We start from the raw sequence: 26655 nt of genomic DNA, 5'->3' as shown, positions 1-26655 counted from the left end.
CTGAACCTTGGGAGCTCAGTCCAGTGCTGCAATGTGGGTCTGCGTGTTTCCACCTGTTGGATGAGGGTTCTATGGTGATATTTAAGATAATCACCAGTCTGACTACAGGGCAAGTCAAGATTGGGCTCCTTCTCCTCTATTGTTTAGGGTCTTAGACAAGGTCACCCTTGTGGATTCCTGGTAATTTCTCTAGAGCCAGGATTCTGCTAACCTGATAATGGCTTCCTCAATCAAGATATCTCTTTCCTTGCTCTTATCTCTGTCCTTCCTCCATCTCGACTATCCCATTCCCTCAAGTTCTCCTCAACCACCCCCTTCTCTCCTCCTCTTCCCCTTCTACCCTTCCTTCTTCCTCACCCCCATGCTCCCAATTTTGTCAGGCGATCTTCTCTGTTTCCAATTTCCAGGTGGGTTTATATATGTGTTTCTTTGGGTTCATCTTATTACTTAGCTTCTCTAGGATCATGAACTATAGGCTCAATGTCCTGTGTTTATAGCTAGTATCCACTAATGAGTGAGTACATACCATATTCATCTTTTGGGGTCTGGGTTACCTCACTAAGGATAGTGTTTTCTAATTCCATCTATTTGCATGCAAAATTCAAGAACAATGACATCCTGAATTTTTCTTAAATACTTTTTACTACTTCAGGTCTTAAGCCAGCTTTCTGTCTTTACAACAGGATTACAGGAATAAAGAATACAAGGATGGCCTCAAATGGTGTGAAATGCTGTCAGAGGTACTCAGCAGGCAGCAGTGTGTGCACACGTCTGTACTTGCTTCAGTATAGGAGAGATCATAGTATTCAGTTCGAGTCTGTGAAGCCCAGACTTCCAAGGACCACATATCGATTTTAATTGCTTAAATCAAGCCAGGCATGGTTGTGCACACCTGCAATCTCAGGTGGAGTCAGGAGGATCAGAAGCTCAAGGTCAGCTTGGGATACATGAGGTCCTGTTTCCAAACTCCTGAAAAGTGCTTAAATATTTACTCCTGACTCTTCCCCCTAATTTTTCTCAGGTCTACCCCTCTCTTGATGCTCTCCTCCAACTTTCTGACCTCTTTTTGTTATACCCCACTGAGTTTAATTTGTTCTGTACAGGTGTGAGACTATCCACTGCCCATAATCAACCTACCAGGTAGGACTCTTTGAGCTTTCAGTTGTAAATAATCAGGAGAACCTGACTTAAGTACTGAGCACATTGATGACAGCCTCTCAAGCCTGAAGGCTACCTAAACAAGTAGAAAAATCAAGGCAGCTGAGCTTGGGCTGCTGGGCAAAATCACGTAAAGCAGCCACGACTTCCCCTTTGTTTCCTGAGTGGTGAGTGGTGCTGAGCTGGAGGTCTATCCAAATGAAGGTCTCTGTGGCTTTGGAGGTCTTAGTTCTCTCTGCTGTCTTGGTCTGGCCTTGTGCTTGGAACATTGACATCAATGGTAAATGAGCAATTGGATGCTTTGTTAGGAGGATGCTTTCTTGAGAGGCTGGGGTGAAATGGTGGCTTTCTGCTTCCTCTCCTCCCTGCAGAGCTGTGGTGCTGCTATAAACTCTCTGGAATACAAATGCTTTCAGGCCAAGTAGACTTGTGAATCCACATTTTCCTCTTTCTGCTGAACGTTTTAGTTCTCAGACATCCCCCTTTCCTGTGCTTTGGGGCTTTCTCTGTCATGCAGACAGCCTTTTCAAACTTACTTGCAGTTATCTGTGCTTGACAGTATTATAGGATTGAAATTAATTGTATTGTATCTCTGAAACTGACGTCCCTACTTTCGGAATCTTCCTATTTTCACTTGATGATGATATTGCTTTTTATTCCTTTTAAAGTACTGCACTGGCCAGTTGGGGTGATAGAAGTCTACAAGTCTAGCAACTGGGAAGGGGAAGCTGGAGGATCAGGAGTTCAAGGCCATCTTTGGCTGCATAGCGATTTCAAGGCTAGCCTGGGCTACAGAAACATAGGCACAAAACTGCTGCACTACAAGTCACCTACATCAGGTCTCTGATGGTCTTAGGAAGCCAGAAGATAAAGATAAATCATTTTTTCCTGTTTACAAGTTTATTTTGATATCTATCCCCCCTTTTATCTGGAATCAAGATATTTCCTAGCTTTAAGACCTGGCTAACTGCTACCTTTTCTAAGGTAGAATTCTTGTGTTATTATTTACGAAGCTGACTTTCTGTTGCCCTCTGTTGGAAGTGGGGTTTCTTTTAGAACTGATGTATAGGTTTCTTATTTATCTCTTTGGCCTGGAAACCTTGTAGGAGTAAGGACCGTGTACTTATCTGATATCATTTCACTTTAAGATGAGCCCTTTGGGCTAATGTAGCTGGACCGGTGCAGCAGTCAATTACTGACACAATATACAACACGTGCAGAGACAAAGTGGTAACTGGCATATTCCGAGTCTCCAGGATGAAATGAGTAAGGGATCTGTGCCCTGGTCCTTGTTAGTGTTTGGGGGGCACAGAAGAATTTGCTTCAGCTAATATATATAACAGCTATATGTTTATGGCTGTCAGTAATTTCTCAGAGGTTGGAGGGACCACTGCACAGCATCAAACTGACTGGAATATGCGATGTGTAGCAATAGTGAAGTTAAAAGTGTGGACCCCCAGTAAGCCCAAGTCCACTTACATTTTAAGCCCAGTTTTAATCTCAGGTGTCAAGATATATTTTTTCTTTTAAGGAAGATCTTCCTGATTCTCCTACTTAGGGGATATTAGAATAGCATTTTAAACACACAAAGATGCATAGATGTAGAACACCTGCCTTTTCCAAACCTGAATTTCCCCAAATTCGCCTTTCTTCATGATGATGGATTATCTATAAAGAACAAGTACTCATAAATTGATTTGGAAGACCTGTGTTGCCACACACTCATTGACCACCTGTATGTTCCCTTAGGGGAAAATTCATTATGGGAAGCTCCTCCTGATGCATTCACTAAAAGCCGCGTTAGTGGTTGACTTCCTGAAGATTTCAGTGCAGGGGCTAAGGGAGGATTTTTCCTAGGCCTGGGTTTTCCTTAAGGGTGGGTTTCAGATCAGAGCTCTTTCAGACTTCCAAACAGGGAGGTGGGGGGAGTTTTCTCTCTTCACACTCCTTCTTGTCCTGGCAGAGGCTGTCTGGAGTTCCTCTGGACCTTATCTTCTCTTTGTCCCCTCCCAAAGGGTGTGGGAATACATTCTCCTCTTTCATACACTCCTGAATAGAGCACCCTTTGTGGAATCTCAATTCTTCAGAAGGAAAAACTTATAGGTGATTGTTTTTGCTATCTTCGTATATTTATGTTTTTCACCTGTGAAATATCAGACACCTATGTATCTGAGAGTTATTAAGCAAGATGATGGTGATCTCAAAGTCGTTCTCAGTCTACTATTTAGGCCGTGTTTACCATTGACAGAAAAGTAGCTTTTTCTTGAAGTTAATGTGCACCTGACACTTTCTCCTATGTATCTTTCTGCAGTGAAGATAAATTGTTCTCTGGATTGGATGATGGTCTATGTTAGCCCGGATGCCCAGGACAGAGACAATCCATATATTTACTCTGATGAATTAATTCTGGGACAAGGCTGCCCTGCAACTAAAATACACGCATATCAATATGATTTTGTGTACCCTGTTGGTTTCTGTGGCATCAGGACAAAGGTGAGAATGCCGCTGTCTGGAACACTGCTATGCGTTCTGTCATGCTATGTGCGTCCTGCTGACACTGCCGTCCTTTTCTCAGACCGTATCCCTGATCCTCCTGATATTAATCTAACCTTCAGGCTCTCCCACTTATCCCTCCCTGACTATTTCGTCAATTGCTTGCCCAGAACCTTGGAGCACAGATCTGAGTAGACTCTAGTCCATTTCACAAAATCTTAGCAAACAACTTTGAAGCACAATTTTACTTCTATTTACCTGTATATGTGTATGAATGTGTGCATTGTATCCAGGTATCTGTGAAGGCCAAAAGAGGACTTATGATCCCCTGAAGCTGGAGTTACAGACCATTGTGAACCACCTCACATGGGTGCTGGGAACCAAACTTGGGTTCTCTGGAAGAGCCTCAAACACCTTTGCTCACCCTGCCATCTTCCCAGGCCCTGGCAAAGAGTTTATTTTATTTTATTTTTTTTTGAGTTAAAAATAAGTCATTTTCTTTTTTTCATGGTTTATTTTTTATATTTAAAAATTTCCATCTCCTCCCCTCCTTCTCCCCTTTCCCTCTCCTCCCCTCCATCCATACCCCCCCCTCCCTCTCCAGGCCAAGGAGCCATCAGGGTTCCCTACTCTATGTTAAGACCAAGGTCCTCCCAACTCCCCCAGGAGTTTTGTTTTTTTTAAATGCTTGTTTCTAATGTGCCAGACCATCAATCCTTGCAATGTACTTGATATTCAATATTCAGCCATCTGAAATCTATCCATGCTCCTATAGGATGTCTACTATAGGGCAGTGGATTTTCATTAGAATTAAATATCTGTTGGCTATTCAACTAGGGATGAATCTAAAACTGTACTTTCACTCTGGACAATTGTTTTTCTATGGATTTTAATTTTTATTTATCCTACAGTAATATTTTGAGCCATTCACTGATGACTTTAGTCACCTATGATAGGACACTACATTTGATAAATGAGGCACCGGCAGTTTCAGACGGTGTTTGCACAATTGCCTAAGGGGTGATTTGTTGGAAATTATGATATCAAATAAGATCATTTTCCTGCCAATACACATACTTTTCTCAAAACACACGCTTTAAGCTGCTTTTGTTATTTGACTTTAAATAGTGTTACTCAACAAAACAAAACAAAACAAAAACTGCGGAGGGCTAGAGAGATGGTTGTATGAGTAGGAGTGTTTTCTCTGCAGACATGAGAACCTGAACTTGAAAGCCCACCAAACCATGTAAAAAGCCAAACATGGCTGTCCAGGCCTGCGATCCTCGAACTGAGCAGAGATGGGTGGATGCTAAGTGTTGCTGGTCAGCACGCTGAGCCAAAATGGTGAACTTCTGGTTTAGGGAGAGGCCCTGTCTCATGGCAATGAGCAGCATGGTAGAGGAAGACACCAACATGCTTTGGCCTCTGTATGTGCACAGACGGGTGGGTACACACGTACTTACATGTATCAGTACATGGAGAGAGTACCAGAGGGACAGAGAGAGACAGAGGGACAGAGAAACACAGAGATACACAGATGACAGAGAAACAGAGAGAGACAGAGACACAGAGATAGAGGCAGACAGATAACCATTGAAAGCTTTTACAAAAATCTCTGTGTGGCAGTTTGTTTGCTTCTGTGTCTTAGGGTGCCCCTATCTATCTGTGTCTTAGGGTGCCCCTATCTGTGTCTTAGGGTGCCCCTATCTATCTGTGTCTTAGGGTGCCCCTATCTATCTGTGTCTTAGGGTGCCCCTATCTGTGTCTTAGGGTGCCCCTATCTATCTGTGTCTTAGGGTGCCCCTATCTGTGTCTTAGGGTGCCCCTATCTGTGTCTTAGGGTGCCCCTATCTGTGTCTTAGGGTGCCCCTATCATCTGTGTCTTAGGGTGCCCCTATCATCTGTGTCTTAGGGTGCCCCTATCATCTGTGTCTTAGGGTGCCCCTATCTGTGTCTTAGGGTGCCCCTATCTGTGTCTTAGGGTGCCCCTATCTGTGTTTTAGGGTGCCCCTATCTGTGTCTTAGGGTGCCCCTATCTATCTGTGTCTTAGGGTGCCCCTATCTGTGTCTTAGGGTGCCCCTATCTCAGGGTACTTTCAGTCCACTCTTCCAGTCCTCCTTTCTGTCCCATTGTTAAGTGGCTGGCCCTCCACATGCATCTGAAAATGACAGAAACCTCTTTTGAGATAACTGATATTTTGTGTTTTTTGTGTTCCCATCTACGCATACCTCTTCTGTTACTAGACTACCTTCCTCATAAAGTATGTGATTTCCTAGGTTATCTCAAAGGACACTATCCATTTTGAGACTGAGATGTACTTTGTTCCAAGGAATAGTCATTTTGAAAATCAAACAATCCCTTTGGAGTGTTCTGCGTCTCGGTGAGTCCTATAGCCTTCTCCTTTGAATTGCTATCAAGACGCTGAGATTTTACAGGCTATATCCTGACTTCCCCATGAGAAGAATTCAAACAAACCCCAGATTATTATTTATAAAATAGTTCAGTAGATACCCTATTACCTTTCATTTTTAAAAGTTAAATATATTGCCTAATTTTAGAATCAAAACATTACAGAGTTGAAAGTTTCTAAACAATCTAGTGGATTTGGATTATTTTATAGTTGTGTAGTTTACAAATCATGATAATAAAAAATCTTTATCATATGTAATAAATAAAAATTAAATGAGGCAAATGGCGATGGGCTTGGACTCTACGGCATGGACAGGCTCTGTGTGAGCCTTGTCAGTTTGGTTGAGCACCTTCCTGGACCTGGGAGTAGTTGGGAGGAACTTGGACTTAACATAGGGTAGAAAACCCTGTTGGCTCTTTGGCCTGGAGAGGGAGGGAGTGGGGGTATGGGTGGAAGGGAGGGGAGGGAAGGGGGAAGAGGAGAGGAGGAGATGGAAATTTTTAAAATGTTAAATAAAAAATTTAAAAAAAGAAAAAGAGAAAAAATTAAATGAGGCATATATTAAGTAAAATTATATATATATGCTAATTTGGGAGTCAGATTTAGTTTTTCTTACATTCACTTGTTCACTTAATTATTTTGTGCATATGCATGTATGTGCCATAGTGTTTGTGTGGAGGTCAGTGCACAATTTGTGGGAATTGTTCCTCTTCTTCCAGTCTGTGGGGTCTGGGCATTGAACTCAGGTCGTAAGACTTGCTGGCATACACCTTTACCTGTTGAGCCATCTCACTGCTCCATGGCACCAATGTATTTTGCTGTTATCTCTTTTATAGTACACTTCTCCTGATAAACTTTCCTTCGTGTTAGGAGACTGCATGGCAAAAATATGTATGGAAAACCAGTGTGCCACTTTAATATGAACTCACAGAGAATGAAAAGGAATGTGCCCACCTGTATGATTAAATGCAATTGCTTGCCATTTTATGGGACTAATATTAGATCCCCAAAGTGTTCTGTCTTAGTTTGGTTTTTTATTGCTGTGAAGAGACACCATGACCATAGCAACTCTTATAAAGAAAACATTTAACTGGGGTGGCTGGCTTACAGTGTCAGAGGTTCAGTCCATTATCATCATGGCAGGGAGCATGGAAGCATGCAGGCAGATGTGATGCTGGAGTTGAGAATGCTACATCTTGTAGGCAACAGGGAGTCAACTGTCTGAGCCTGTTCCCTTGTGACACACTTTCTCCAACAAGGTCATGCCTCATAAAAGTGCTATTCCCTTTGGGGACCATTTTTTTCCAAACCACTTTATACCCCGTAGGAACTCTGAGATGAAATGGAATAGTATTCTCACGCAGTATTTGCCATATCATAGAAATGTTTACATTGAATGTTATAAACACTTAGGGAACAAGTGTAGAAACCACAGAACAACTTATAATCTTGTCTAATATATAAAAATACTTAATGTTAAAATAATTTAGAGTTAAGAGAAATGTCTAATATCTTTTAATATGGCAAATCATACTTCTGTTTTTTTGTTTGTTTCACTGTGATAAACATACACACAAGATAAAATTTATTATCTTTACCACCTTTAAGTGTGGATTTCAGTTGCAGAAAATATGTTTGCCTTGCTGATATTTCTGACTCTCTTTTGAACTATTTTCCTAAGGCAAACTAAGCTGAGGGATTTAGTGACATTCTGGGGTGTATCAGAACCCCAAATAAAAGCCAGACTTAATTAAGCTATATATACACACATGCATATACATGAATAAATATATAATCTTTCCCATATACTACTGATGGTTGGTTGTAATGTAGAATTCTGACCTGTTGCCTCAGGCCTAGGGCTTCTGCAGAGTTTTCTAGATGAGCAAGAGATGAAAGGGCATTTCTCTGTCAACAGTAATTGCTACCTTGTTTTCTATTTACTTTCCTTAGACAAAATGACTACTGTGGGCTGGAGAGATGGCTCAGCAATTAAGAGCACTTGCTGCTTTTGCTGATGACCTTGGTTCAATTTTTAGTACCCATGTGGTGGTTCACAACCACCCATGTCGTCTCCACTTCCAAGGGAAGCGAAGTCCTCTTCTGATTTCCATAGGCAACACGGCATGCAGACAGTGCACATACATACTTGCAGACAAAACATTCATACACATAATAAATCTAAAACATTTTAAAGTGTTGTCTAGTCAGACAGACATACATGATCAGAGTTTTTGTGCATAGATTTTAAGTTTGTGCACAAATACACATACATTCATTCACATTCAAAAATCCAAATTGCTCACTGGCCAGGAACTCACTATGTAGATCAGTCTGGCCTTAAACTTGCAATGATTCACTTGCCTCTACCTCCTAAATCGGCATATTGAAAATGGTGGTGTTTATTAAAGGTAAGAATGATTTGACCCCCAAGTCTAGACACAGCAGGACTTGGCACCAAGGACTCCAACCTTGATTTTCTCTCTGTTCCCTTTTTCTTTAGGAAGTCAGTGTGGCTTACAGCAGTGTCTACAGACAAGGACCCAAAAGTACCTGCAAGTATCTTTATGACTGATCTTGAAATCACGCCTGAAGATCTGGGGTTATTAAACGTTTTCTAAGCTGATTTCCTCCTGAATAGGAGATGGGAATAGTGCTGGCATCGTGAACTTCACTGTAAAACAAAACCCCTTTTCAATAAGAAAAATGCTGGCATAAACTTCTTAGTCATCTCATTTCTGTACACCAATTAAATAAATGCTCTGCTTATGAAGATGTTTCTTCAATAACTTTATCCATGGGTATGACTTATTATTAATTTGATGTTACCTAGTAGACAATTTATATTACCTATTTAAATTTTGTTTTCTGTTTTGTACCCAGATTCAAGAATATGTCCTTTGTGGCACTTTTGAATATTTATAGTCTATTTTTTTAGATTGCGGCATGTGAGTGCATATGCGTGTCGCAGTCCATGTGGACAGGGCAGAGGACAACCTGCGAGACATCGTTCCCTTTGCAACCGTGTGAGTCCCAAGGATGGAACCCAGTTGTCAGGATTGCTGGTGGTAACCTTTATCTGCCTATCCAGCCTACCGGCTCTCATGTTTTGACATAATAGAATTATGTTCTACATGTTTTTAGTAAGGATTGTGTACAGAGATAGGTGTATTAATGTCTCAGAATAGAAACTTTGGGCCTCGGGCTAGAGAAATGACTCAGAGGTTAAGAGCATTGACTACTCTTCCTAGAGGTCCTGAGTTCAATTTGCAACAACCAAATGGTGGCTCACAACCATCTGTAATAGGATCTGATGGGCTCTTCTGGCCTGCAGGCATACATGCAAACAGAATACTGTATGTAGAGTAAATGAATAAACCTTAAAGGAACTTTGGGCCTAGTTTAAGTTTTAACCTGCTTACTCTCAGGAAAGAGAAATATTCTCTTGTTCACAGACACTTTAATTTGCATAGTGTCCTAATTTATCAAGCTGTGTTCTAGAACTAATTTAATATGACAATATATTCAGATGACTAATCTAGAAAAAACTCAACTCATGGTTTTTAACTTAAGTAAACAGCCTCAATGCTGAAATTTGATGTCATTGCCTTCTGTAATATCTCATCCACATTTGGAACAGTTGACCGAAGTTGGCAGGCATGGACAGAGAGCCTGCCCTCAGTGCAGGAAACCATAAGCACAGAAGCAGGTGATTATAGGTTGATGTCTCTGAAACCGTGAGACAAAATATGTCCGCTTTCCTTCAAGTATGTTTCTTGTTGTTTGATACGGCAGTGGGAAAGCTGACCAACAGACAAGGCAGTGCAGGCTTTTTTCCCCATCAGCATCCTTAGGGTATAAGATGAACATTGCTGGAGCAGCTGGCCTTCAGGAATACGATTCTAAACCATTTTATCCTGATACTCAGGCTCACAGTCCAGCCGGTTAGACTGAGGCTGGGAAGAATTGTGTCTTAAGTGTACATTGACATTTAGGGATAAGCCAGGAACACATCCAGTTTCCTTCTTCATTTCACCACCTATTTAACCTTCTTTAATTATCACAGCTGTGGTTTTCCTATTAAAAATGTGCTGGTTTAAATCATTCAAAGATGCCTATTTTGACCTATAAAATGTCACTTCATAATGGCCAAGATAAAAAACACTGACAACTTATGCTGAAGAGGTTGTGGGGAAAAGGGAATACTTCTGTATTGCTGGTGGGAATGCAAGCTGCTACAACCCCTTTGGATGTCAGTGTGGCGATTTCTCTGAAAATTAGGAAAACAACCTTCCTCAAGACCCAGTAATACCACTTTTGGGTATATATCCAAAGGATGCTCAATCATGCCACAAGGACATGTTCCCAACTATGTTCATAGCAGCTTTGTTTGTCATAGCCAGAACCTGGAAACAACCTAAATGCCCCTCGAATGAAGAATGGATAAGGAAAATGTGGTACGTTTACACAATGGAGTACTACACAGCAGAAAAAATTAACGTCATGTTGAATTTTGCAGGAAAATAGATGGAGCTAGAAAACGTTATTTTGAGTGAGATAACCCAGACCCAGAAAGACAATTATTATATGTACTCACTCATAAGTGGTTTTTAAACATAAAGCAAAGAAAACCAGCCCACAAATCACAATCCCAGAGAACCTAGACAACAATGAGGACACTAAAAGAGACTTACATAGATCTAATCTACATGGGAAGTAGAAAAAGACAAGATCTCCTGAGTAAATTGGGAGCATGGGGACCTTGGGGGAGGGTTGAAGGGGAGGGGAGAGGTAGGGAGGGGAGCAGAGAAAAATGTAGAGCTCAATAAAAACTAATTTAAAAAAATGTCTCTTCATGTGACTTAAAAGCTTTAAATGCATTCTGTCCTTTGGACTTTTTACCATTTGCTGGAGTGGGTGCTCTAATTTTCAGGTTACAAATGAGACACTAACCCTCAAGTTCCTTTTATGACTTTTCAGCTCTAAATTCAAAGAAAAATCTTAGATCTATTTTATTGCACTTCTGTAGATTTCTTTCTTCTTTCTTTAAATCATGTTCTTTCCATTTCTTTCCTTTGTGATATTCCATCTGCAATGGCTTTTGCTAAAACAGTACATGGGTGGTTGTGGGTGATATGGAGTAGGGGCGGGGATGTGTTATGACATTTGCCACTATCCTTCCTGCCAGTTCCTTGTGACCTCTGTCTAGGTTTACTCTTCCAGTTGTCCCTGCGCTTGGCTCTGAGCCCCGGTGTCAGCCTTGGCTGCAGAGCTCCTGCCGAGTATCTGCTGGCCTCATATCCCCAGTCCAAAAGCCTCAGATGATCCTCCAAAGGGATACAATGGGTCAAGGCAAAGCATCGGAGGGCCATCATTCACCCTAGCCCTTCCAGAATGTGGGGCATGGGCTGATATCAGTATCAGCAGTATCATGGGAGTGAGGTATAGGCAGAAGTAGGCTCACCCTAGCGGATGGAGTTTGGACTCTCTGTTAGTTATGTATTCTTATTGCTGTGACAAAACACCAGACAAAAGCAACTTAGGAAAGTAAAGTTTCAGTTCTGCTCACAATTTGAAGGCCAAAGGAGGTGTGGTGATGAGAGATGCCCTCGCTGTGACAGCAGGCTAGTCACTCTCTGCAGTCGGGAAGCAGCGAGAGAGGAATGCTAGCTCTCTTCTTTTCACCCAGCTCATGGCCTCAGACCCTGGGATGTTGAGTCCCATATTTGGGATTCATCTCCCAAGTTAAGCTTCTATGGGAACTCACAGAAATACTCAGTTATATTTCATTTCTCAGGTGACCTTAGCTGATTGATTTTGATCATCCACGCTCTGTTTCTTTTCACTTAGTGTGCCTTGTTCTTACTATGCCATACCATGGCATGAAGGCCCCCTCAGCAGGTGCCAAGTGTCCACTTCTATGATCATGAGGTAACTAAACTTTACAACTCACCCTGTCAGGAGCTTTCTCTTACATTGTCGGGCAATGGACTGACAGAGCCGGTTAAATGGGAGGGAATCTGGCTATGTTTTTTTTTAAATTTTTTTTCATGGTTTATTTTTTTATATTTAAAAATTTCCATCTCCTCCCCTCCTCCTCCCCCTTCCCTCCTCTCCTTCTCCCCCTTCCCTCCCCTCCCCTCCACCCATACCTCCCCTCCCTCCCTCTCAAGACCAAGGAGCCATCAGGGTTCCCTACTCTATGCTAAGACCAAGGTCCTCCCAACTCCCCCCCAGGTCCAGGAAGATGATCGACCAAGCTGAGAAGGCTCCCACAGAGCCCATCCATGCAGAAGAATCAGAGCCCAGCGCCATTGTCCTTTGCTTCTCAGTCAGCCCCCACTGTTGGCCACATTCAGAGAGACGGGTTTGGTCGCATGATCCATCAATTCCATTCCAACTGGAGTTGGTGATCTCCCATTAGTTCTGTCCCACCGTCTCCATGAGTGAATGCACCCCTCACGTTCCTGACTTTCTTTCTCATGTTCTCTCTCCTTCTGCTCCTCATCAGGACCTTGGGAGCTCAGTCCAGTGCTCCAATGTGGGGCTCAGTCATTTTCTTCATCTATCGCCAGGTGGAGGTTCCCTCACATTCCTGACTTTCTTTCTCATGTTCTCTCTCCTTCTGCTCCTCATCAGGACCTTGGGAGCTCAGTCCAGTGCTCCAATGTGGGGCTCAGTCATTTTCTTCATCTATCGCCAGGTGGAGGTTCTGGCTATGTTTTATCCTTCCATCACAATGACTTAGCAATGTTATCTAGGCCTTGGGTTATCCTCAGGATGGGAGGAAGAGATGCACGTGAAGCAAGTTGCACAGCGAACAACAGTTGATATATAGTAACCAGAATATATTTAAATAACCATTGTTTTGATTTATGACAAATGAACTAACCCTGCTTGGCCTGAGAGGATTAAGCATTATCATGCATGTAAAACAATTTTAGTCACAGCACCGGTGCATATGTGAGCATAGTCCCCTATGGCCCTGGTATTTTACTTCTTCCAACACTATTTGTTCTTCCTGGCTTCACCTTTCATTGCATAGCTAGACCTATTCTTCCCCCATTTCACAATACCTTCTTACTAACCCACCCTTATTTTCTGCTTCTGTTTCTTGCTCCAATAATGTGTGAAGCAACATCTTAGAGCCAGAAGGTGGTGGCTCCTGTTACCAGCTTCCTTCTTTATGGGTAAGCTTTGGGGGAAGTGGATGGCTCGCCAGTGCCTTCAGACATGGGTATGATTAGCACACCTTCCAGGCAGCCAGCAAAAACCCTTCCACTGGATCTGCTGAGGTATTGCACAAGGAAGAGATCCGTTAGATGCCAGGAAGAAGAGACTGCTGGTCCTGGGGCACAGACTGTCTTCTCTTCTGTAAGGAGATGGACTTGCAGGGAACGGGGTCTATCAAAGCCTGAAGTCTCCAAGGTAAACCTACAGGCTTCTTCTCCATAGGAATCTCCCTTTCATTTTTGTCTACTAAAGGCGCCTCCCTGAGGCCCTCTTGGAATGTCTAAAAGTTTCCTATTTGGTTGCTCAGTAGAGGTTTGGAAATTTTAGCTATATGGATGGCCGCCCTTAGAATGTAGATGTTACCCTAGTGCCATTATTTTTGGCATACTATAGCTATTTATTTGGGAAATGTAGACATGGACAGACAGACAGACAGAAGTGTGTGCATACACACACACACACACACACACACACACACACACACACGTTGCTATATTAAGAGGCTACCTCTGAGTTTGGTGGCCTGTTTGGGTTATGAGAAGACATTCCTGAACTATGAATGAGGTTTCGTGAGACAGCTCCTGTACAGGCTCAGAGAAAGAGTATTGTGATAACTAAAGGCCATTTTTTTACCCTTAGCTTTTTTGATCCCTGCCTGGTGGACTTAGGGATGTTATTTCAGGCTCTGTTTCTTAGATTCCTCATCTAATCTATAAGATGTAAGGGGCCATAATGCCAATACCCCCTCCAATGGAAGTTTTGGGAACTGATATGAATAAAATTCTCAGAACTTCTGCTACTCAGGGCTGGGAGGTGAGCTACTTAATATGATGTCAGCAAGCCTACATTTTCTTGCTTTTTTTTTTTTTTAAAAAAAATTCTCGCTGAGCATATTTTATACAACATGGTACTTTATCTGAAGGCAGAAGCTCATCTTTGATTCTTTCTTAAAAAAAAAGTCAATGATGTGTCAGACTATGTTTCCTTCCCTCCTTTCTGTGGTGTTTCCAGCATGAAAACACCCAGTGCCTGCTGTTGAATTTTTGATTGTTATCCTTAGACATGGCTTCTTCTGAACTGTGTTAGCTGGGTACCAACTGTGAGAAAGTGGGGCAGTAGAACAAAGATGATGAGCACACATACAGATAGATACAAACGAGCACCTTGAAAATGGAAGCTCAGACTGAGGGATTGTTAAAGGGGTGCTTGGGGATCCCAGAGCAGGCAGAAAGGGTTCGTCGTTCAAACTGGGCCAGGACTAAAAGGAGTATGGTTAAAGTTTGACTCATGGGCTGGAATTTGATTTGAAGAGAGGTGCTGTTCAGACCAAGGTGTAGCAGGAAAGAAGGCTTTGCTTTGAGAGGGAGCAGTTAGTTCTAGGGTAGAAAGGGATGGAGCAGGGGGTCAATCCTGTCATTTAGGAGAGTAATCTTGATGAATGCACAAAACTGAACTCTTTTGCTACCCTAAAAAAATATTGTTAGGAAGCAATAGAAGGAAGCATCAAGCTTTTGGGTTATTTCCCATGCCAGCGACAAGCAGCTCCCAATGGCCTCCCAGGAATTGGATGGTACAGGACTGGGGGCCTCAGCACGTGGTACCTCGCCAGGCAGTCACAGAGAGGAGACTGATGGTTCTACTTATCATCTCCTGGATGGACCACAGGATGTTCAGAGAGGAGTACTGCAAGCCCTCGGGGTAAGTCAGCCTTGGCCACAAAGTAGGTTTTTATAAGAAGGAACAAAAGGTTATATGGATTCCCTCCAAAATTTCTCAGTTGTTTTTTACTAAGTCATTAAAGACAAGTTGGGGCCATGGAGACCCGAGGAGTAGAAATGGAGAATCAGTCTCTCCTAGAGTATATCCTAGAAAACTCTGGAGAGTTTGTTCTAAGGCTCTTTATTGTTTCTTGGTGCTTTCTGATGGCTCCTGTCAGGAGGTTGAGTTCTGTGAAGTTCTTGCTTCCCTCCCATTTCCTACCTTCCCTTCCCTTCCCCTCTCTCCCTTCCCTTCTCCTCCCTTCTCCTCACCTTTCCTTTCCTCTCATTCCCTATCTTTCTTTCCCTCCCCTCCCCTTCCCTTCCCCCTTTTCCTTTCCTGTGGTCCTGTGGATGGAACCCAGGTCCTAATACCTGTCAGGAAAATACTCTATTATTGAGCCAGAGATCCATCCCTTTGCGCTTTTTAAAGGTGGGGGTCTTACTAAATCACACAGTTTGGACTTGAACTTATTCTGTAGCTGATAGATGTTTCCGCCTTATTCTCCCAAGTGGCTGGATTTGCAGGCCTATGATACCAGCGAATGGTCATATTCTATGTTTTAAATAAAAAAATTTAAAATAAAAATTTAACAGCTGTTTACCTTTGTCCTATTATAATCCTAAACAAAACCTTTTTAGAATGAGATTTTGCTCAGTTAATTCAGGCTTAGCATTTTAACCATTTAAAGTCATGATATTTCCTCCATTCTGAGGAAAATAAAGATAGTATTATGCCTTTTATCTTTTTTTCTTCTTTTCCCAGGCCATCCAGATCCTGAATGGAATACTGATTCTGGCTCTGGGTGTTTTATTGAGTTGTTTACAGCATTTGTCTCAGCACTTCAGGCATTTCTTCTTCACCTTCTACACAGGCTACCCGCTCTGGGGTGCTGTGTTTGTGAGTATCCATCCCCTCCGCCACAGGCCGTCTCTCACCCAGCACTGCTAGGGTGCTGCAATATCAAAGCGCTCATTGAGGATCACCAGCTGTGGTTTTGATTTGTAATTTCTGACAAAAGTAGGTAAAATCCCCTTTCTTTCTAATTATAAGAACCACTTCACTTCATATAATAATTTCCAGTTCCATCCATTTTCCTATGCAAGTTATGGCTCAATAAAATTCCATTGTGCATATTGACACATTTTATTTATCTACTCATTTATTAATGGGCATGGGAGACATAGCCAATTCCATCTCCTGGGTGAGACTTAGAGTTCTTGGATATGCTGCACACACACACACACACACACACACACACACACACACACACACACAAAATCCTACAGCTTTGCAGTTTTATAGACTCAGGAACACAAAAACTATATGTTTTCGTTTCTGTGCAGTGCCAAGATTTTAGATTTTTTTATATGTACCTAAATGTGTGTGTGGGGTTCTCTCTCTCTCTCTCTCTCTCTCTCTCTCTCTCTCTCTCTCTCTCTCTCTCTCTCTCTCTCTCTCTCTCTCTCTCTGTACATAAGTTGTGAAACTAGAATGGAGACCAAGAAAGAAGGAAAAAGGTTTTAAGGGCATGATGAGGGGCAAAAGACAACAACAAAACACATGTATCGTGAAAGTAGATTGTGGGCTGCTGTCAGTTCTCAGCCTGATAGAAGACTGTGTGCATTTTTAGTTCACTGTGTGTAGCATGTACTGGGGATTTGGCATCCCTGAAACTGTGAGAGAGTTAAGAAAAAATTTTTGGTGAAAGAGATAAACTCTGAAATATTCATGAATTTCTCTACATAATAAATCTTGACAATCCAAGTGAAGACTTTCTGCTCTGAATTTTAGAAAAAAACAGAACAAAAGAATTTCAGATGTTCACAAGCATGAAGTTTTATTTTCTCAGAGAGTGAGATTAGTGTGTTTTAAAATAGAAGGGGAGCAAGAGACTGGTTTAGCAGTTAAAAGAATTGGATTTCCCCCCAGAGAACCCAGCTTTGATTTCCAGCACCCACATCTGTAACTCCAGTTCTAGATTTGATGTCCTATTCTGACCTCCACAGGCACTGTACATATGTGCAGAGACATATGTGTGGGCAAAACACTCACACACATACAATAAAATGTGAAAAGGGAAGGGATCAGGGAGTCAGTGTCCCATTCACCTCAGCATCGCCAGAAGACTGGATCGTTGATTCCAGTTCTAGAAGTTTCTCTCTGGCTCTAAAGCATTTCAGGGCAAGTCCAAGGTATATGACCCATTCTCCCTTTCTGCCCTTGCCTGTAGTTATTAACTCCTGTCCAAGCCCTCCCCACGGTGAACATGCCTTCTGTGTGCCCCCTATACAGTTCTTTCTATTGCTTCAGCTTTCATATCCTATCAAGGATGTGGTTTTAGAGATTAAATGTGAACTTTTGCCCTCAGTTTCCTTAGTAGGCTGTCAGAAATAGCAAAAGAATCTTCTTTTGGGATCTCTGGAATTAAACAGTAGCTATGTATTGTTAATTTGGATGCTTTCCGTGTCCTGGGCAAACACATACTCCTGCTTTTGTATCATTCATTTTAGTACCGCAGCTGTTAGCAGGTGATGTTAACATGGGGATATGGATATCAGGTGGAAAAGGAAGCTGAGGGGAAGAAAGGCCTACTGGGCTACCCAGGAGACGGAGCTGGTATTGAAAACAAGGTGCTCTTTCACAAAGCACAACAGAGGGAAGGCCTGTGATAATCTCTTTATTATCTGAGGCAGAAAACTCAAAGCCTGCTCCTGCATTTTCTTTTTTATTCTTCTCTCTTACGTTGTATACCAACCACAGTTTCTCCTACCTCCATTTCTCCCAGTCACCCCCACCCCATCCCACAATTCACTCCTCCTCCATTTCCCTTTAAAAGAGAGCAGACCTCCCAGGGAAATCAACTAAGCATGTCATAACAAGTTACAATAAGACTAGGTACAAACCCTCATATCAGGGCGGACGAAGCATCCCAGCAGGAGGAAAAGGATCAAAAGCTCAGATTAAAGAGTCAGAGACAGACCTCATTCCCACTGTTAGGAGGCCCACAAGAACACCAAGCTACACAACCATAATATATATGCAGAGGATCCAGCTCAGACCCATACAGGCTCTGTGATTGCTGCTTCAGTCTCTCTGAGCCCCTGTAAGCCCTGCTTAGTTGATCTTGGGGGACATGTTTGCCTAGTGTTCCTCTGGCTCCTACAATCCTTCTTTATCCTCTTCTGTGGGGTCCCCTGGGCCTGTCTGTGTTTGGCTCTGGGTCTTTGCATCTGCTCCCATCACTTGCAGGGTGACACCTCTTTGATGACAGTTGTACTCGGTGCTAATCTATGAGTATAGCAGAATATCATTAGAAATTATTTTGTTGACTTTCAGTAGTTGAATTTTATTTAGTAAGCCTTTGTTCACCGAGATTTGGTAACTCCTGTTGAGGGAAGGCTGAGGAGAAGGTGGTCAAGACTACACAGATTCTTTGTCTGTCTTACTTTCTGTTTTAAACAGTTTATCTGCTCAGGATCCTTGACGGTTGCAGCAGGGAGAAAGCCTACACGGATGTTGGTAAGAGTCAACTCTTCCCCCTTTTCTCTATGACCAGAGGAGTAGAAATAAATTACCCCCCAACAGTAAGAAGGCTGAGGTTGGTGAATCCAGCTGAGGAACCAAGTCTCATTTAATACACAAGAAAATCAATTTTCTTCAAGAATTCGGTGGTAGATAATCAGGGAAATCAGATAAACCATGAATACTTGTGTCTGGGATTGTTATTATGAATAGTGAGTGAATCTGAAGCTTAGAAAGTAGGCTTCTCTTAATTTTTGTGTGTTGTCAGGCTTAACAAATTATTTTTAGTGAGTGGTGATAAACCATGAATACTCGTGTCTGGGATTGTTATTATGAATAGTGAGTGAATCTGAAGCTTAGAAAGCAGGCTTCTCTTAATTTTTGTGTGTTGTCAGGCTTAACAAATTATTTTTAGTGAGTGGTCTTTCACTACTTCCTTCAAAACTGGAAGCAAAAATTTCTATCCTTCTAATTCTTCCTTCCTTCCTTCCTTCCTTCCTTCCTTCCTTCCTTCCTTCCTTTCTTTCTCTTTTAAGATAAGAACTTTGGGTGGCTATCCAGGCAGGAGATGTCTCTGTCAAGTCTAGAGTTTTGGAAGTTGCCTACAATGCACTTCCTGTTTACTTACTATGTTAAAGTTAAAGCCTTCTTTTTTATTTAAACAGAAAAGGGGAAATGGTGTAGAAAGTCCTTCCGTATATGTGTTGCTTTTATTGGTTAATGAATAAAGAAGCTAGCTATAATAGGACAGAGTAGAGTTAGGCGGCGGTGGGGGTACTAAACTGAATGCTGGGAGAAAGAAGGCAGAGTTGTGGAAAGCCATGTAGCCCCACCAGAGACAGACTCTGGATGAAACTTTACCTGGTAAGTCACAGTCACATGGTGATACACAGATTAATGGAAATGGGCTAACCAAAGATATAGGAACTAGCTAACAATATGCTTCTTAAGTGATTGGTCAAGCAGTGATTTTAATAGTATAGTTTCTGCGTGATTATTTTGGGTGTCCTGGTGGCCCCGGGAGATGAACAAGTGACTTCTAACAACAGTGTACCCCCGGCTGTCCTGGAACTCACTCAGTAGACTAGGCTGACCTCAAATTCACAAGGAAACACCTGCCTCTGCCTCTGCCCCCCTGAGGCCTGGGATTAAAGGCATTCTCCACCATTGCCTGTCCCTAATCTCCATTTTAAAAGGAGTTATCCATACTCTGTCTAAAGCCTTCCCAACTCTTTTACTTCCTGTCCTCTTAAGAATATTGAAGGTATCCAGGTTGCCGAAGAAGTGCTCAGTTCCTGTCCCTCACTTGACTTCACCTCCTCTCCTGATACTTTTTCTCTTGGGCTCCAACACATCTTGACAGTTCCTCCTGTCCTTTTATGTCTCTATTTCCTTTTCAGACTTCTTAGGTTTGGATTCTCAAGGTCGCCATCTTTGGCAGCTACCCTGCTCAGTCTATATTTACTTCCATGATTTCAGCCATTTTCATTGCTTCAAATGTCACCTGTATGGTCACACTCCTGAAATGCATATTCCTGACAAGACTTGTCTCCTGAGCATCAAATTGGACTATCAGTTTTGCTTACAGTTATAAGTCTGAAAGATCCCAAACTCAACTTCTACTATCCCTCAAACCTGTCCTGTGAGATTGCATCTTCATGTTAGCTGATGGAAACTCCATCCTTTCAGATTCTTAGACTAAAAATATGAGCACATGCCATTTTCTCTTTTCACATTCCTGAAGCCAGTATTTCAGCGAATCAAATGGTCTTCACATTCAAGTTTGTGTTTGGCCTTTACTCATCTTTCCTCTCATGGCATTCTCTGTAGCCTCCTAAGTGGGCTCTCTGCTTCCATTTGTGAACCTCATTTTCCTCATGTTCTTACTTAAGACAAAGTGACACGTTTTAGGCTATTGATCTGTTGCCTCTTTGCTCAAAACCCTCCAACAATTTTGCATTTTTCTCAGAATTAGAATCAAAGACTTTCCCCCATAAGTTGCAGGGCTTTATATAATATATCTCTCTGTAAATTCCGATTTATTTTCCTAATCTTATTCACCTTGGCTTCCTTGCTTCCTGGGGACACTGTGGCCTTAGGGACTTTGAACTGTCTTCTTTATCCTGACTTCCTCTGGACCATCTGGGGAAATGCTCAGTTATTTATTCCTATCTCTACAAGTTATTACTACTGAATGTCACAAACTCCACCTCTTTCTCTAGAATTCCATTATTGCTATGGCATTCTATCAGCCTCAATACTTAGTTACTTAAAATATATGGCATAATTTACATGCCAGTGTATTTATCGTTTTCTTTTTTAGTGTTATTTTCTTCTTCATTTTGTAAGCATATTGGGGACAAACAAGAACGTGACATTTCTTCACAGTAGCAATGAAACTTACTAAACTGCCTTGCATTTCAATATCCTTAAATTTGCCTGTAATGCTCTTAGAAATTGATTGGAAAATGGGATTACAATCATTTCAGCTCATAATGACACCTCTTTATACTGAGTGTTCATTGATGTTAAAAACATTTACACACATGGGCTGTTTTCCTCATTTATGGTGTGGAATCTTGGGTCTACCCATGGCTGTGAGGGAATCGCAGTTGCGTGGTGATGATCTAGTTTCTGCCCTTCTGTTTGTGTTTTCAGAGAACAGAACATCTAAACATGGCTGTCTGGTGCTTCAAAAACTCATTTCCTTGCCTTTGCTTCCTTTGTTTCTGCATTCTGTCTCAATCATGGGTCAAATTGCTTAGAATTTCTGGAATCATCAGCATGCTTTTTTTTTAAACTAGAATATGAACTTTAGCTCCACTTCGAATACATATTTTTCCATTCTAAGCTTTTGTCCTGTGAAAACCTCACTTCTCCAAGAAATACTCAAGGATCATTTTCAGTGAAAGTTTCCTCCCCCTTTTGCCAACTAAAGCATTTCCTAGCTCTACAAATTGTCTTGAGTATTCATCTTTTTGTTTCTTCTAGAGAAATTTTTGCTCTCTTTCTGGGCTATTTTTCCAGTATTTCAGTCAATGTATTTCTTAGTTTTAACCCACCAATCTTTCAGTTTCTTTGAAACATAAATTGCTTTGTGTTTATTTATTTTCTTTTTAATTTTTTTTAAATTTCACTTTACATCCCAACCACAGTTATCCCTTCCACTCCTCCTTTCTCCCCCCTCACCTTCCCCTCAGCCCACTCTCTATCCACTCCCCTCAAAGGGTAAAACCTCCCATGGGTAGTCAACAAAGCCTGGCACATTAAGTTGAGGCGGTACCAAGTCCCTCCCCTGACATTAAGGCTGAGCAGGGTATTCCACTAAATGGAATGGGCTCCAACAAGCTAATTCATGCATGGGGATAGATCCTGGTCCTATCGCCAGGGGCTCCTCAGATGGACCAAGCTACACTACTGTCTCCCACATGCAGAGGGCCTAGTTCAGTCCCTTGGAGGTTCTACAACTGTCAGTCAAGAGTTCATGAGTTCCCACAAGCTTGGTTCAACTGTCTCTAGATTTCTCCTTCATGATCTTGACAACCCCCCCCACCCTGCAACCTTGGTCATATATTCCCTCCTCCCTCTCTTCAACTGGATTCCCAAAACTTGGCCTGGTCTTTGGTTGTGGATCTCTTCATCTGGTTCCATCAATTACTATATGAAGGCTCTGTGATGACAGGGTAGTCACCAATCTGATTACCCTCTCCACTATTCTAGGAGTCTTATCTAAATTGAGATAGGGTCTCATATATTACAAGATAGCTTTGAATTTTAATCTCTTAATCTCTGGAATTACAAGCATCCTCAAAGACACCCAGTTTATACAATACTAAAGATTGATTCCAGGGCTTTATACACATTAGGCAAGCATTTTACCAACTGAGCTGTGTACATCAATCTTCTTTGTCTTTCTTTTCTGGATTGCACCATGTTGCAATCTTTGCTTATGGGTGCTTGCACTGCATCTAGAATGCTGTTAGGTGTGTAAATAAATACCTCTTTAAATGGAATGATGTTGCTAACATGTTAAAGTATGTTCTAATACATTAATGAACTTTTTTTTTTGTTTGTTTTAGATGCAAAACAGTTTTGGGATGAACATTGCCAGTGCGATCATTGCATTTGTTGGAACTGCTTTCCTCTCTGTACATTTGGTGCTCAATTCCCAGGCACTCAAGGGCTGCCAGTCTTCACAGTCACCTGAATTATGCATTTACCTGGGTTCCTCATCAGATGTATGTTTTAAACCATTCAAAATACACAGAAAAACAGTATGTTGTATAGAATGTTGACTTTGCTCTTTACTAGTTTTGTACTGAAGGGCACATTAGACAATCTGTCTATATTTTAACTTTCTTATCTTTGAAGTGAAGATAATAACAGGTAGTTCCCATCTAATGGATTGGTATAAAATTCAATATGCTAATATTTAGTAAGTAATGAAAACAGTGCTTAGCTATCATGTTGTATTATTATTACTACTATTTATTATACTCTCCATAGAGAATACGTTAAACAATTTGTTTCACATACCTTTGTTTGATGACAAACTTTGGAGATACACAGCTTATTCTGCAGTCTAGAATGTTTGTGCATGTAAGGTACACTATCATCCTCTTTCTCTCTCTCTCTCTCTCTCTCTCTCTCTCTCTCTCTCTCTCTCTCTCTCTCTCTCTGGACTAGATTGTGTTTGACTTCGTGACTATGTTGCCTGTGTTCCTCGTATTATGTATCATGTACATCATGTGCATACCTGGTTCTTGAGGAAGTCAGAAGAGGGTATTAGATCTCCTGAACTAAGGTTACAGACAGTTGTGACAAACCATATTGGTACTGGGAACTGAACCCAGGTCCATTGCAAGAGTGGCAGATGCTCTTGCCTGCTGAGCTATCTCTCTAGTCCTTCCTTTATTACATTTCCAATCACCTAAATTTGTATTTATCTGTGTCTATTTTTCCAGATTAAGTGGTCTTTTTCCTTCCATAGAAATTTGATTAAGTATTTTCTCTAGGCGCTCAGCAATAATGGAAAGGTAACTTCTGCAGTAATGTGTAGTGTGGGGCTGCGGGCTGCGTTCCTGCCACCCTGCTCCTGGCCACCGGCTAGCTTATGCCCCGAAATAACAACACACAAACTGTATTCTTTTAAACACTGCCTGACCCATTAGTTCCAGCCTCTTACTCACATCTTGACTAATCCATATTGAATAATCTGTGTAACACCACAAAGTGGTGTCTTACCAGGAAAGATTCAGCACGTCTGTCCTGGTGGCTAGCTTCATGGCATCTCTCTCCCTGAGGAGAGGCACGGTGGTCTGCCCCAGAGAGGAGAGGCCGGGCAATTGTCTGAGCCATCTACCTCACTTCCTTTTTCCTGTTCTGTCTACTCCACCCACCTAAGGGCTGGCCAAGGCAGTTTCTTTATTAAAACAGAAGACCCTCCCACATCAGTAATGTGTTATGCTTCTCCAGCATTGTACTTTGGTCTGTGACTCTAATGTAAATGCCTACCTGTCCCCTCTGAAATCCTGTTGGTGGAATTATGAAGGGATCATTTTTTGTTCATTTTGCTAAACTGTGTATTAATTTTTGTAACTTATTATATTGATAAGTGTTAGTGATAGTGTCAGAATTTTTCTCCTTTGATTCCTTCTCCCCTTGACTGATTCACATAGGCCAATCTAGAAATAACATATATATTTCTCCCAGGAGGATGTTTTCATGATTTTGGATTGATACTGGATCCCTTCTTCACAATTTGTGTGTCTGCACCTTCTGTCTAATTTGTGTCTCACCTTATTCCCTGCTGAGGGTTGTGCAGTCTGTTTTCCCACTGACAATTTTTCCCACTGAATGTTTCCACTGATTTGATCTGAGGCATCCTTTGCCTAGGGCCTGGTGTCTCTGATGCTGATCCTCACCCTGCTGGAGCTGACCATGACCATTTCCATCTCAGTCATGTGGTGCCTAGGAAATGTCTGTGGTTCAAGAGAGGTGAGTTTGTGGAAATGAGGAGCAAGTTCTATCATCTGCAAATCCCACAATGGATGAAGCTAGTTCTGATTTTCAGAAAGAGAAACTTGTATATGGTAACGATTTGTGGGCTTCTGGGAATTATTTACTAGACCAAAGCATGAGATGGAGTAAGGTTGGAAATGATTCAGATTTGAAAATGTAAGCAATATATTAAAATACATTTAATGCCGTTAAACTAATTTTAATTATTTTCTTGTAAGTTTTTACTTTTGAGCTATATAACTCAGGATGGCCACATATTCTTGCTGGATATTTAGATCTTCTAATTTAGTTTCTTAAAATTTTCCACTTTCAAATATTTTTTTCTACCCAAGAAAGCTTTACATAACCTTATATACATAGAAATATAAAATAGGTATTTAGACAAAATGTTTACAGATAATGAATAATAAAGGAATTTATTTAAAACAATTAATTGGTATGTAATTTTACCACTTATTAAAGACCAACACAAACTTGCATATTAATGAAATGAATGTGTATGTTTATTTTTCCTTAATAATTAACATTGGCTATGTATTGGATGCTGCAGGATGGAGATCATCTTGTTTCTGAGAATTGATTAATCCTCTGATTTTATTATTCTCAAGGCCTAGAAGGGTGCGTTGCATTAACAAAAAGCACAAAGTGACAGACATGTGTTTTGTATGTTTATGGCCATTCCAAAAATTGCTGGAAATTCTAGCCTAATCCTGAGTCAAAGTTCATTCAACAATGTTTCATGAAACATGTCAACAATCCAAACAGTAATTTTAAAAATTGAACAGTCTATCATGAAACAACCCAAATATATGATAATTTGTTGCTTACATGCTAAGGAAGAATAGTAGAAAAATATTACAGGCATTTGGTTTCTGTAATTACACTACTATGCTTTTATAGGAGAGGTTGCTGCCATTTATAACATACAAAGAGTATTCAATCTGAGCAGCACCCACTGGCATTTTGTGGTGTGGCAGCAGCCACACCAAGTCAGAACCAAGTCTTCAGTGAAGGCAATGCAACTCAAAATGGGCAAGCAAGGCCAGAAACACCTTAGGAAGGTTATACATTTGATTTTTATTGACTTTCCCCGCGCAGTCTCCATATTCAGTTCTAGAACCACATATATGTAGCAGCAACCTATATAAACGAAGCTGAAAATGTTCTTATTGTCTCCTGATCCATATGGATATAATCATTCTTCAGTGTTTAATAGGATAATCACCAGTGAAGGAGTATTTTTGGATCTGTGGTAGTGATCATGATGGCTTTAAGAAGGGATGGAGTGGAGAGGGGAGATGATGACCCTCTTCTTGAGAACCGATGTCTCATTTTCTAGGCAGTTTCTTCACCTCCTAATTCTGCGGAATCGGGAATAGCTCCTGATGGAAGTGATTCGGAGCACCTGAACACTCAGCCTTAAATCACCAAAGACTGAGAGCTTCACTTGAGAACCCAGGAGAGAATGAGCAGATGAAATGCAATCTTTCTGTCACGGCACAATCCATGAGAAAGCTGGGCACCTGTTCTAATCCTGTCTGCCATCTCTGTAAATTCACTATGGTATGTTCTAGATCTTTATGGCATGTTCTAGATCTTTATGAATAAATGTATTTCCTTAGACATTTTTTGATTTGCAACTCCTATGGTCATTTTTTCAAAGCTGATACCAGAAATGCAATCTCTTTTTCTTTTTCTCCTACTCTATTGCTTTGTGAGATTTAAGGATGAAAGATTATCTAATACTTAATTTTCCTTTTTCCTTTCTTTCTCTCTCTCCCTCCATCCCTTCCCCCACCCCGTCTCTTTCTTCACAGTGTCTCATGTCCTGTAGGCTGGCTTCTAACCTATATAGCCAAATCTGGCTTTGAATTGATTTTCCTACCTTCACCTCCCAACTTTCAGAATTAGAGGCATGTGCAAGCATACTCAATTTGATATTTTATACTCACAGGCCTACTCAAAACTGCTGAGATTACAGTTTCAATCCCTATCGTGGGTATTTTTCATAAAATCTCAATTGCAGGATGAGCCAGATTGGTTTCAGCACAGAAAA

General features: G+C 41.3%; 2 protein-coding genes across 2 annotated transcripts; both read left to right on the top strand.

The window, feature by feature from the left end:
• Positions 1 to 1356: 1356 nt before the first annotated feature.
• Positions 1357 to 8683, top strand: Oosp2 (oocyte secreted protein 2). Its single transcript, XM_038315726.1, has 4 exons — positions 1357 to 1438; positions 3470 to 3651; positions 5929 to 6032; positions 8566 to 8683. The coding sequence occupies exons 1-4, from the start codon at positions 1357 to 1359 to the stop codon at positions 8681 to 8683; spliced, it is 486 nt and encodes a 161-aa protein (XP_038171654.1).
• A 6160-nt stretch (positions 8684 to 14843) lies between these two features.
• On the top strand, positions 14844 to 26037 carry Ms4a3 (membrane spanning 4-domains A3). The gene is given in 6 exon segments (XM_038315653.1): positions 14844 to 14993; positions 15819 to 15953; positions 18519 to 18575; positions 22658 to 22816; positions 24474 to 24575; positions 25939 to 26037. Coding segments are annotated over 6 exon segments (702 nt in total).
• The last annotated feature ends 618 nt before the right edge of the window (positions 26038 to 26655 follow it).

The sequence above is a fragment of the Arvicola amphibius genome, chromosome 1 (genome assembly GCF_903992535.2).
Source record: "Arvicola amphibius chromosome 1, mArvAmp1.2, whole genome shotgun sequence".
In the NCBI taxonomy this organism is placed as follows: Eukaryota; Metazoa; Chordata; class Mammalia; order Rodentia; family Cricetidae; genus Arvicola; species Arvicola amphibius.
This window is presented reverse-complemented; position numbering and strand designations above follow the sequence as displayed.